The sequence below is a fragment of the Trichoplusia ni genome, chromosome 6, assembly GCF_003590095.1.
Source record: "Trichoplusia ni isolate ovarian cell line Hi5 chromosome 6, tn1, whole genome shotgun sequence".
In the NCBI taxonomy this organism is placed as follows: domain Eukaryota; kingdom Metazoa; phylum Arthropoda; class Insecta; order Lepidoptera; family Noctuidae; genus Trichoplusia; species Trichoplusia ni.
This window is the reverse complement of record NC_039483.1, coordinates 17266773-17279865: the sequence shown is the minus strand read 5'-3', so window position 1 is coordinate 17279865 and position 13093 is coordinate 17266773. Positions and strand designations below refer to the sequence as shown.

General features: G+C 34.5%; 1 protein-coding gene across 1 annotated transcript; it reads right to left on the bottom strand.

Moving 5' to 3' along the window:
- Window positions 1-108: 108 nt before the first annotated feature.
- On the bottom strand, window positions 109-6119 carry LOC113495415 (transcriptional regulator ATRX-like). The gene has a single exon (XM_026874121.1). The coding sequence runs from the start codon at window positions 5784-5786 to the stop codon at window positions 888-890; it is 4899 nt and encodes a 1632-aa protein (XP_026729922.1). The 5' UTR covers window positions 5787-6119; the 3' UTR covers window positions 109-887.
- Window positions 6120-13093: the final 6974 nt, after the last annotated feature.

The following is a 13093-nucleotide window of genomic DNA, read 5'->3' as shown; positions in this document are numbered from 1 at the left end:
GCTTGTAGATATTTGATTCCAAAACAATTTTTAGGGAGTGTTTGCTCAATCACATTTTTTATGATTCAAGGGTAGTAATATCGTTACCAGTGTAAATGAAAAACCTAATTATATTACACTGAACTTTATTTATAAAAATAACAAACTTTATAAATACGTTCAATTCGTTGTATAAAACATTAACAGTTATATCTATCACAGTACATTTAATAATATCGAATAATACAGATGTTGATAACAACTCAATCGATCGCTGTCGACTCTTGTCCCGCGATACGTAATGTGGCACTTTCTATTACAATAGACTAATTACTTTCGAAAAATCCAATCGCCATCTTACGAAACTAAAATAATAATTTAGATTAATTCTTATAACGTTCAATTCATTGTCCTCAAATAGTACGCATATTGCCTATTCAAAATATTGTGTAACGTATTCTGTTATCGAAGATAATGGACATATTTTTAATAAGAGCAGTCACTAACTTAAACTTTTAAATTAATGTCGATAAGGAATTAGCTCGAGCTGTAAACACAGAAATACAAACTTTGTTTTTAATGCAGCAATCTAACAACGGTTAATTGGCAATTTAAGCTACAACGAGAATAGGACTTAATACAGAAACGTTGTTTAGTGCACTCAATAAGTAATTTGACTTACATAAAAATTGCGTCATACGTTTGTTTTATTACTTTATCGACTTGTACCAATAATGGACCATTAAGCTAATATATTTATTTAAATCAAAATCTGGTTGGCAACTTTGCACCGAAGTCGTTAAACAATGGTCGTGCAATTATGCAGTTCCAAATGTATCTAAATACTTAATATACTTTTTTCGATTGGACAGAATGACTAACGAGCCTTTTCATTTTATTTTTAACTCTCAGGCATCAACATAATAGTACATTCGTTTACTAGGATCTAATATGTAGGCCGGTGTACTTGTCAATATCGGGGCAGCCTGAGCGAACTGGGCCAATAGTAAAGCTGCGTTCCTTGGTGACTCTTTCTTTGAACTTTTAACTTGAATGTCGTCATCTTCTTGCGGTGCTACTATTTTAGCACTTCTATAATTCCCCCCATGCATTCTTTCGTGTCTTGTATTCAGTGGTTTATATTCTTTGTCATCTTGTGATGAATGATCATCTTCTTCGTCGTCGAGTTCTATTAGTTTTTCGCTTCTTCTTCCACCTCGTCTGTCTTTGTCATATTTAAGATTACCTCCATGCATTCTTACTGGTGGGTCATTTAGCTCAATAAGTTTTGAGTTTCTGTCACTACTTCTACTGCGCTTTGTGTCGCTTAATGCTTTTAAATTACCTCCATGCAATCTTTTCGGCACAAATTCTTCCAGCTCGACATTCTTATTGGTCTCACTTTGTGAAGTTTCAGCATCTTTAGCACGTTTTGCGGTATTTTCCCTTGGTTTGAGTAATCTTAATTCTTCTTTAGTGGCTTTTCGATAATTTCCACCATGTTTGGGGCCTTCGTTTAAGTTCAAGTTTTCGCGGAATATTTCAACATCACCTAACTTATTAATTTCCTGTGCTAAATTGTCATCCTTATACAAATTTAGAACTTCAGCATTTTTTTGAGGTTTCTTTCTTGATGTTGTAGGAATTTCTTTAATAATTTCAACTTGTTTAATGTCCTGTTTGAATTGTGTTATATGAGGCGACGATTTGTTTACAGGCAATTCTTTGTGTATTTCAATCTTCTTTCTTGTTATAACAGGTCTGCCTTCCGGTTTGATAATTCGTGAGGGCATGGAAGGAATAGTCGTGTGGACGAATGTTGCCTTTGTTGTTGGAGGAGCGTCTGTTGTCCTAATAAGGGTGCGTTTTGTTGGTTCAGGTGTTGTAGCTTGAATTTCTGGTTCTGTGTTGTCATCATCTTTTTTATCATCGTTGTCATCTTCACCATCCTCTTCCTCATCATCTTCACCACTTTCTTCTTCCTCACTATTTTCAGGATGATCATCATCATCATCGTCATTTTCATCCTCATTTTCACTATCTTCCTCCTCTTCTTCTCTACTGTCATTATTTTCTTCATTTCGAGATTGATGATGCTTATTTTTCTTACTCTCTTCTTTTTCATACATAGGCATGTAATCCTTCATATCGTGTTTCACACCTATTAAATCGTCAACAGTTTTTTCCATATCTTCGTCTTCATCCTCATTTCCATATTTATTGGAGTCTGTAACTATTGTGCTGGTATGCGACTTCTTTTTCTTTTCCCTGTACTTGGGCAGGGCTATGTCAGACTCTTCAACATTTTTCTTCACTTCAGGAGCTGGCTTTACTTTATCTTTAGGTTCGGATTCATCAGTTGGTTTGTAGTTGCGGAATCTAGTTACAAGTTTAAGTAGTTGAGCTTCAGATTCTGTGTTGTGCTCTGGTACTTTTTCAGTAGTTGTAGTAAATTTGATTCTCTTTCTAAATGATGGTTTTAAAGTTGTCGTTGTGGTAGTAGTAGGGACTTCTTCTTCATCATCTTCTTCCTCTTCGTCGTCATCATCATCATACTCTTCACTATCCTCTACTTCTTCGGAATCTTCGTCTTGTTTTCTTTCTTTCTCTTGAACTGAAGCTGGAGCAGTTGTAACTGTTTTCTTAACTGAATTTGATGCGGCTACATTCTGTACTTGTAAAGGCTTAGGGATAAATTGGGCTACGTCATATACAGGACGTACAGTGGTTGTTGTTGATCGAAAGCGTTGTCTACCTCGTATAGGTGTTGGCTTAGTAGTTATAATGTTTTTTTCAGTAGTTTTCTGTGCATTATAAGCTACAACGGACATTGCTCTTTTGTTTTCAACTGGTGTGTACTCCGCTTTATGATTTGAAGGTCTCAGTTCATACCTTGGTTCACCTCTACGTTGATCTATACTCACATCTACAAAAGTATGGTCAGAACCATTGTAAACTTGAGGTTTGGCTCTGGCTTTTCTGCCTATATCTACATATGTGCGACTATTCAAAGACTTTTTTGGTAGTTTATCGTCTTTGTTAGATCTTGAAACTCGATCAGCTACTCCACTTGACTGAAGTTGTTTAATCAATGGGCTGATATTGCTGGTTGTAGTTGTTTTCTTGGAATCTTGAACTTGACCGTCCCTTATTATTTTATACGGCTCGTACACAAATGGCGCTGCTCTTTTTTTTCTTAACTGTGGAGGCTTCTTAGTAATATCTTCCCTTTTTTGAAAGGAATCGTAAGTTACATTCGATTTCACTACTTCAGAATTTAATAGAACTGTAGCTATATCTTCAGACTTATCTTGGGAATTTTGTATATTTTTAAGGACATCAGTATAAACATCACTATGTTCTGTTTTGTTGGATTGAACATTATTAAATGGAATTATATTCAGAGCAGTGTGTAATTTTAAGCTTGATTTATTTAGGTTTTCATGTAAATTATTCTGATCAATCCTCAGTTTATCCAGTAAATCAAAAATATTTGTCTTGGCATCTTCCCTAAAAATATCTGCAGCACTAATAACCTTATTTACTTTAGATTCTTCAGCTGTATCACCTTTAGTATTTTTCAGTTGGAATGTTGACAATTTTGGAGCGAAAATTGGTTCAGGGTTCGATATAATGTCTTCTTTGAAAAATGGACTATCCAAAGGATTTTCCCCAAAATATTTTGCTTTGAAACAATCGATTTTATCACCGAGGCCTTCAAGGCGTGGAACTTGTTTGACGGTATCGAAGCTTTTAGCTTTTGATTCCTCGTCGTCATCTTCATCCTCATTAGTGGGGTTTTCTCCATTTTTAAGTTTTTCAGGTAAAGGGTCTACGTCTTCATCTACCTCAGAACATTGTAGTTTCGATCTTGAATCGTAAAATTCCGTCCCACCCCTCGATTTTTTGGGTATGAGTTTTAAATTTTCAGCGTACCTTAAAGGTGAATTTTTATGAACACCTTTTAAGTTTTTAAAATAGTATGGATACTTATTCTTCAAACTCTCTTTTTTTCGAAGCGGTGCATTTTTCTTTTCATGATGTTTAGTTGTAGGTGATTTTATGATAAATGTTGAATTCAAATCTATTTCTGGTACCTTAAAGTTAACTTCTCGTTTACCAACTTCGTGTTCCGTGTCTGGATCATTTGATTCGTTATCGTGAGCTGTAGGATTAAGTTCACTACTATCATCATTGTTGTCTTCATTGTTTGTTTCAATTTCGGTTTCTGCCTCTCCTTCGCGTTTATTTCGATTACCAATCTCTGCATCATCGCCATTATAAGCATCGGTTTCAACAGATTCATCATGTTCAATTTCTGAGTAATCTTCAGCTTCTGTTTCTTCCTCTTCATCTTTATCATTACTGTTCCATGCCTTACCATGTTCGGTATTGTCTCTGTACTCAGATCCTGCACCGTCTTGGTACTTACCAGCTACACTGGGTATTTTGTACAATCCACCACTATTTTCGTGTTCTTTTAGAAAACCACCGTGACCTTCTTGATCCGAAGCATGTTTTTGTTCCCCAGCATGATCGTAGGCAGAGTCTTCATAACCTTCTTCGCTGTATACGGTTTGAGCCTTTGTACTCTTAACAGCTTCGCGTAGCCTTGGTGCATTTAAAATTTCCTCATATGTTTCTGCGTCATCAAAGGCAGCAGTTTTTGGCAAATGCTTATATGTCTCAGTTTTTCTTACTTGTGCGTAATTTTTAACAGGTATAAATTCTTCATCAATTTGTTCGTTTTTATGATCACTATTGTTTTGAAGTTCTAATGTCTTATAGTTAGCTGGATGATGTTTTTGAACAATGTTGTTTACCGATTCATCGAGATTATTTCTAAGTTGTGTGTATTTTTGTTTACCTTTTTCATATATATCATAACCTTCAGGAAGCTTCTCAATATTTTCAGAAACAGGAACTTGAGGATACTCATTATGTTCATCGTCATATTTCATCGCGTGTTTGTTTCGTAACTTTCCTATGTGTTTATGTAAAGGAAGGTAATGTACAGGTCTTATTTTCACATTTTGTTGGTTCCATGGGTGTCTGAATTTTTGGTTTAGTGCATGATCTCTGTGAAGGTCTCTGGTCGGTGCTCTGTAATAAGCTGGTACTCTTTCAGGTCTGTGAATTTCATAAGGGGCTGGTTCATTTTTTTGTGGAAATAATTTTCTGTCTGTTTTTTCAGGACTTTCTAAATATTCGTCAGCTGAAATATGAGGCTCGCCGGCTGCCTGTTCATAGGCTTGTAGTCTATTTTTACTATCCTGTATATCATTTCTGATTTTTGATAGTACAGGATCTCTGTAAATTGTTTGCAATGCAGGCTCCTCAGCTTTATATGGGTGGAAGATTTCATAGCCCGAAGACGTCGGATGAACATATCTATTTAACACTTTATTTTGATGTATGTAAGTTTGAAGTGGATGATAGATCGGCCTTTCTTCATCTAACAGGTGGTGAACACCCAACACAGGTTTCTGTTTACCTGTGTAAGGCTGCACAGGATACGCTTTATAATTTTGTTCAGGATTTTTCACGCCATGAAACGCCGCTATTTCGGTCGCAAATTTAGGTTTCTGAGCCGTATATTCAAAATATTCGATCGGGATAGGTTGCTGGTTATGTGATCTGGTTTGCACATTTTGAGGATTGAATATTTCCACGGGTGATTCCACATTCTGTTCATTTTTCACTTCACTTTTTACACTATCGTTCCAGGTTACTGGGACCTTAATGGCCGCACACAGTTCACTACACAGAAGCACTAGGAGTAGACGAGGGACTTTGGTCATGTGCATTGTTCACATCACGGATCGCGGCGGTGGCTGGCGGTTGACTGAACCAGGTCGATAGGCTACCGAACGGTTTTTATCTCCTCGGTCGTTCGTCGCGGACCGATTGCTTAGCGGCCGTTCGCTTTGTTTGTAGCGTTTGGTTCCAGTCATGGACGCACAGCGATAACTAAAAATATATTACGAGGTGGCGTGTGATTAAAATAGTACGTTATAGTTATGAGTGACAGATATTTGTATTTTAAAAATATTAGCATATATAGAATATGTTAATAAGGAGCAAAATTCAGTAATAAAATTAACGGATTTATCATTCTCAGGAGTAGAGTTCATGGCTATTTGAATGATATTATGATTTACAAAAAATATTGAAAGTGATTTGATTGTGATTTTGCACAATTTATTGTTCTAACTTTAAATCTTAAATCTCATGTTACGGCAGTAAACTTAAAAAACCTCTATCCCCTCTTATCACTTACACCTAAATTCAGTTGAATGGAGAAATTAAGAAAAAAGGTACATGAAAGATAACGAAACTGATAAATTGCTAACGTCTGGGACAAAGACTGCCGGATGCTGCCAAAGGTATGTTACGTGAAAACGCATGATTTATCAGCTGTTTAGATTTCAGTAGCTTTGAGACCGAACTACAATGTTGTATAATTGTATCGCATATTGCGTAACAGTATTTAGGTATTGAATGGTAAGAGGTAGGCAGTGCCGTTAACCTTTAGGCCTTTATGGACCTTAATGACAGAAAAAAACCCATGAATAAAATAAAATCAATATTTTTATTTTATCTTAATTTCACATAGTCATTCATTTACTTGTTTAATAAGGTGTACGGAGAACACATTTAAGTGTTTCATTTTTATCTCGTTGATGTCTTTTCTGTTGTTAATTTTCAACTATGTTTTTATTTACCTGGGATACTTACCATATGACTGCACTATTGAAACTACGGGTAAAAATATGACTGGCTACGAACTGTATTAATTGTTTGACATGGAATTTTGAATTTCCTTGGTGTACCTTTCGCTAAACTAGTGTGGTCAGTACAGGTAGTTATTATCTGTGGTTGGGCAATCCGGGCATGGCGATGGCGAAATAGTCTCGGTGCGTATATCAAAATTACCGGTTTACGAACTCCGATGAATTTGTTGACCAAAATATTGCAATGTAAGAGTTGTTTATATAGGGATAATAACATTGGCGTAGCTTATATAAGTTTTATATTTAACAGGAAAATAAAATAAAATCAATGTATTTTTTACTTTATCGGACAATTTAAATAATTTTACGTTTCTTTTTAACAAAACGCGGTTGTTATAAATGAATCGGCGAATGGAAAAAGAAAGCAAAAAATATTTGTCGCAAAAGATAAAAAACCGCTACAAACACGGATTAAAATTGAGCATAATTAAAAAAATACAACTCAAAAGTTACTTCTAGATGACAGAGATTTTGACCAGCCCTAGCTGTTAAAATGGATTTAATTCTAAAGTGCATTTACAGCCTGACAACTTTAAATTATACTAGTTTAACTTAAAATTAAAGCGGGTTTGAGTATTAATTTGTACAAGTCCTATGTCGACATGTAGAGCGGTTATAATGCGAGGCGAAAGGCTAGTCCTGTCAATGTAAAATATTATCTGTTTGACCACAGTATTTGTTTTAATTAGAGCCAAGCAAATACGAAGCAAGAAGCCGATATGGTTGAAACAGATATGCAACGAATATAATTTAAATACTATGTGTTAATTGTATTTTTTTTTAAGTGAACTGATAGCTAGTCTTTACTTTGTGTGGATACGCTTTTGTAGTTTTGCAGTCATCAATTTTTCTTAATAACGAACTTAAATATCGTGTAATACAGCAGTCATTAAAATTTGTAACATTGTTCAGAGAGATCGACAAATTGAAACGGACGCATTTTTTCAAGCATTTTCATCAATCTCGAACAGCACGGTTCACTAATTAAGCAACATTGATAACGAATATTCTGAATCGTATCTAATTGTTGGAAATTGGAGTGATTTATCAACAGCGCAATGTCGGTAACAATTCAATGGTAAGTTTGTGAAATTCAGCGAGGGGTTACCGCTAGCACATTTATGTAATGAGCCTGCAATCGCTAAATGGAGCATTCGACGGTTCGTTGACGTAATTTTAAACGGACACTTTATTTGCGTTCCGTGTTCCATTTTTGGTATTATTTTTGAAGGGCAGAATAGAAAAAAGAACTTAGAATTGGTAAGATGAATTTTAATCTTCCAAATATCACTCATCTCCAAGAAAAGGAAAAAAAATATTTTGTTTTTATTGTGCAAAAGGCGTTGTGATGCAAATTGGCAGAGGTCTAGTCCTATAGTTTGCCGTGGTAGTCTGAGTAAGATAGCTGGATTCTGGATTGTACATCACAATCGACAACAGTACATGGTGCAATTTTAGTTAATAGCGAGTATTCTAAAAAACAACAAATCATTTATCACCATACGTATCATATCTATCCTAACCCACTGTCAAGAAAAGAGTTCTTCCATGAGAATAATCTAGACGTTTCTCAATATTTTCATAATTTCCCAATGGTCCAGGGTCTAGGTCGATAGGCCTGAGATCGATTATGATATGGTTAGGAAACTGAAGCTAAATATTGCTTTTTGTTTGATGTTTTTATTGTTGTTCGAAGTTATTGTAATATCTTTTGCATTGTGTATAAAAAAATATTTTGCAATAGACAGTTCAGACTGACCGTTTTTTCTAAATTGTCGAGACTCTACGAAGAGATTAATCTTGTCTGTTCGTCTTACCGTCCGTCTGTCTATCCGTCTATCTGTTTATGTGTCGCCCAGTTGTATCTTTTGAACCATGATAATATATTTAGACAAATGTTTTTTTCACAGATGATTTATTTTTAATCACTTAAACAAACAAAATCAAAACGAGGTTAAGTAATAGTTGGGAACGATCAATAAATTCGATAGCAATTGTCTTCCAGTAAATGTCGAATAACCGCGGAAACTACCATAGCGAAAAATAAATAATTCGATTTAAATAACAATCGCTAAATAGACAATCGGGGGAAGAGATGAATAATATAAGCATTCATTCATTATTCTTGAATAATCAAAACATAAACTGGCATACGTGATTTTCCGGCAAAGACGAAAAGTTTATGTTTACTCATAGGTGGTGAACATACTCGTATAATATACCGAAAGAGGCCACCGGGCCTTAAAGTAATATTATCTAAGAAAGATACTCCACTCCTCGTCTTTTATTGCGCCGTCACACTTCCATAATCATAGTAAATCCATTAAGTTGATGATGTATTTACATTCAAACTTTGTTTTAAAGTGTAAGTAACATGACTTATTTTTTTGTATTCAAGTTGTTTCGCATTTTCAGTACGGCTTATTTGCACTGATACACTATTCTTTACAATTCAAATGCAGCAAGTGTTACAAGTTAACTCGTTTTAATTGTAGACCGCACGGATACCCGAGTGGTTGTTGCACCAGGCTAAATCCAATGTGCGCGTTGTGTCTCGGCTTCGATCCCCGCATAGGACAAGCATTTGTGTGATCCACGAATGCTTGTCTGGGTGTCTTTGTGCATATCATTTGTATGTTTGTAAACACAAACATTTTTTTTAAATGAATAATTAAATATTTAATAAATTGTTTAACTATTAAAAATACTCAAACATTTTAAAAACGTCCATAAAAGTTCAAAAAATCACTCATTTTAAATTATGTTGCTATAACCAAGTTTCTAAAAAGAAAACCTCACAAACCATGGTGTTGACTCGGTCACAGCTATTGACTTCCCTTCGATTGGTCACGGTAGCCTCCGAATTGTTTATTGTTTTCTTAATTATTTACTTTAGGCTTCGACTTCTTTTGGTTTTGTTATGATTGGTTGTGTAAATAGGATGGGTAGTTCAATGAACAATTGAAAAATTAATGCTCAAACCTTCCTAAAGAGGACGAGGCCTGTGGAATATGATTTATAGAAAATTGTTAAAATTATTGTACACATGAAAACTGATTCTATTTTATGCCATGATTATACCTATATATGGATGACGTTGAGTGCGTACGACATTTTTATTTAAAAGTTTTGTAATTTGAATTTGTCAAGTGCGAGTCGAATTCGCAACATTGAAGGTTCCCTGCCCACAAATAGGGTGCAGGAAACAAACGTGCAATAACGAAATTGATGTTATTTATTAAAAACGGTACTCTGGTTTTTCGTGTAAACTGTGACAAGTCTACAAAATTAAGTTTGGTACCAGGTACGCTAAACGGATCCGATCTTTGTCACCTCCCTTGCATCATATTTTAGTAATAACTGATTTAGGTAGTTAGCACAATTTTTTGCACCAAAACCAATATAGTTTGATTTGCATTTAGTAACTATCAAATGATTGTTGACAAACATTGGAAACTCCGAGTCAAGGAAAACGAGTTTTTTTACAGTAACTAATTTGAAAATGGACTGAAACCACGTCTACCGTTAATTGTATTTCGTTGCTCGTTTTTTTTACAATAACTAGAATAGAATAGGACCAAAAATTTTATATCGTTCAGTTGGGTTTCGGATTAACTTACCGTCGACGTTTCATTGGATAGGAAAATTTGCTACAGCGCCATCTATGGATATGGATTGAAACTGCTACATAATATCTTCAGTGATATTGATGAATGGTTTGAAAGTTCGTTTGACTAAAACTATGAGTGGTGGCGCGTTGCTTGGATTTTGCGAGGCGTAAGTACAGGTGTTGTTGTGTTTGTATATCTCGCAATGTTTCGACGAAAACAGGAGATTTGCTTGGACCAAATTTTTTGGTATGTATCTTAAATTTTTTCGTCGTATTGTGAGGTTAGGTAATGTTAGGTTTCCTGTGTTGTTTTCCTCATAGGTTAACTTCACGTATCTGAAAATGTAGCTTATTAGTTAATTATTTGGAAAAAGAAGGTAACTAAGCTTTAAACATTTTTATTGCAATACCATATGATTTTAAGATTCGCTTAGATTCGCGGATTTCCATCCGATGATATCGTATGACTCCTTAAGGCATGAATATTTTCAGACTAAACCTTCCTTCAACAGCATATCAAAAAGCTTTGTATTGACCTAAACATTTGTCAGTTTCCTACACACATCAGCTGTCTTTGTTTATCTCAATTGACAACCGGTATAGATTAATGTTTATCGTAAAGGCTTTGCGTATTTACACGAACGTTGACGGTCACTGTGGCTATATAATAGAGGCGGTATCGCGGCGCGCGCACTAAAGCACTGTTTCTGTAGCCATCATGATTTGTTTGCGGGTGAGTCGCTTTTGTTTGTTTGTTATTATCTTGTGCCTACATTGTACAAATTGTAATTAAAAAAAGGAAGCTTCTGGTATTTTGATAGGTTTTATGGGTAATGGCTGTGTTGAGAACTTTTGTATAAAGCTTAGCCTTTGAGTATCTCCAGTAAATAATTCCGACTCTTGACCTTTGAAGTACTTAGACCTAGGGGTGGGTAGGCCCTTGACTCTTGTCAAATCACACTACCTGGCAAAAGACCATTAACTTAAAATGAATGTTTTCTGAACATCGCCAATTAATTCGTTATCAGTGATTAAGTGAACGTTTCATTTTGCCATAGGCTTGGTTATGGGTCATTTCACAATTCATCCTAATTGAAAGCAATGTCTATTTCTGTATGGAAGTTACGAAAAATATAAAAGTTTAATTAAAAAAAAATGTCTAACTTAAGGTTTTTAAACTGTCTTGGCTCTTTATCAAATAGGTATTCGAGCGGGAAAGAAAACTTTCAATATTCAATGCTTTTTAATTTTGCTTCCATCAAAGCTATAGCATTATCTATTATTGCAGAACACCATTGAGAATTTTAAAGTATTATCAGAGATAAATAAAACAATGTAATAAGTATAGGTACTTTCAGGCCAACAACTATTAGATGCGTCAAGCATACTTAAATATTCAGCATCCCTTCTTAAACAATCTTTTAACCCGTCAGTCCTTAACTGCAGTAGGCTTCTTAGTATCCCAATGACGTCACTGAATTGACTCCAACGTAATGAAAGGCCGATCACATGCTCGGCTTCATATACCTACGTGATATTTTATACTTCATATAATAATATGTATGATTACCTGCTGAGGCCAATGCCGTTTATATTAATACCTTGCGTATTATGTAGATTGTAGACCTACATTTTAACAAATTATCGCAGTTTATGAATGTAGTGAAAGGGTTTGAAATTACGAGCGTTTGTGGTGAGGTATCGTTTAGCGTGCCTTAGTGGATTTTGCTAAGTTTTATTGAAGTAGGCATAACTAATATGAAGCGAAAATGTAATATATTATTTTTTTGAAAATTGACGAATGATAAGCATTACAATGAAGTTTACTATATACTTTCTTCATGGACGTATGCTTCTTCCTTTACAAAAAGGTCTGGAGAAAATTAAATTTCTAGCTCCGAAATTCTTCGAATTCATTTATTTTTCCATATTGTCCAGAATAGAAAGCTACTGAAATAAGTTTTAAAAACTTTCCATGGATCGTTTAAATTCGAACCTAGAACCATAAAATATAACAAAACCAAGCTACTCAAACTCTACATCTATAAACTTGATAACAAAACGCCTACCTCTACTCAATCAGTGAAGATTTATATGAAGCTTCGCGTAATAGGCTTTTAAAATATTACATTACACTATGTTATATCAAAATTCAAAATATTCTCTCGTGACAAAACAAATAGCGTATCCGTTTTCGTGTTTTTAAAACTTGATAACTTGCTTATTATTACGTACTATGTAATTAAATACTTTATAAGGCCGCTTTCACTAATGATTACATTAAGTGATTTAATAATTTTCCATATAAATATGTATGTATTATGCGTGATTACGGCATTTATTTTATTAAGTATTATGTAAGTTCTCAATTTTGTATACTTTAACCCATTTAGTCCTGAAACTATTTTTTTCTAAAATGTTTGTTTTTTTCTTAGTATATAGGTTGATAGGGTCTAAATATTAGGAAAACCTAAAAAATTAAAATCCTGAAATAAAAGGGGTCTGGGAAATAGCCGTACCACATATGGTACAGTAGGATTTGGAGTAAGAAAAATACCGTAAAAATGAGAAAAAAGTTGTTTATTGTTCATAGTTATTTAAAAATGTAATCAGAATAAAAAAAACCGCAGCAAATGAAAACTTATTAAAATACAAGAAAAACATACACTAAATTAGCATTTTGTGTGGTAAGCAAGAAAGCATTCAACAT

Coding starts and splice junctions, on each gene's coding strand:
- LOC113495415 (XM_026874121.1), bottom strand. CDS start 5,786: ATGCACATGACCAAAGTCCCTCGTCTACTCCTAGTGCTTCTGTGTAGT.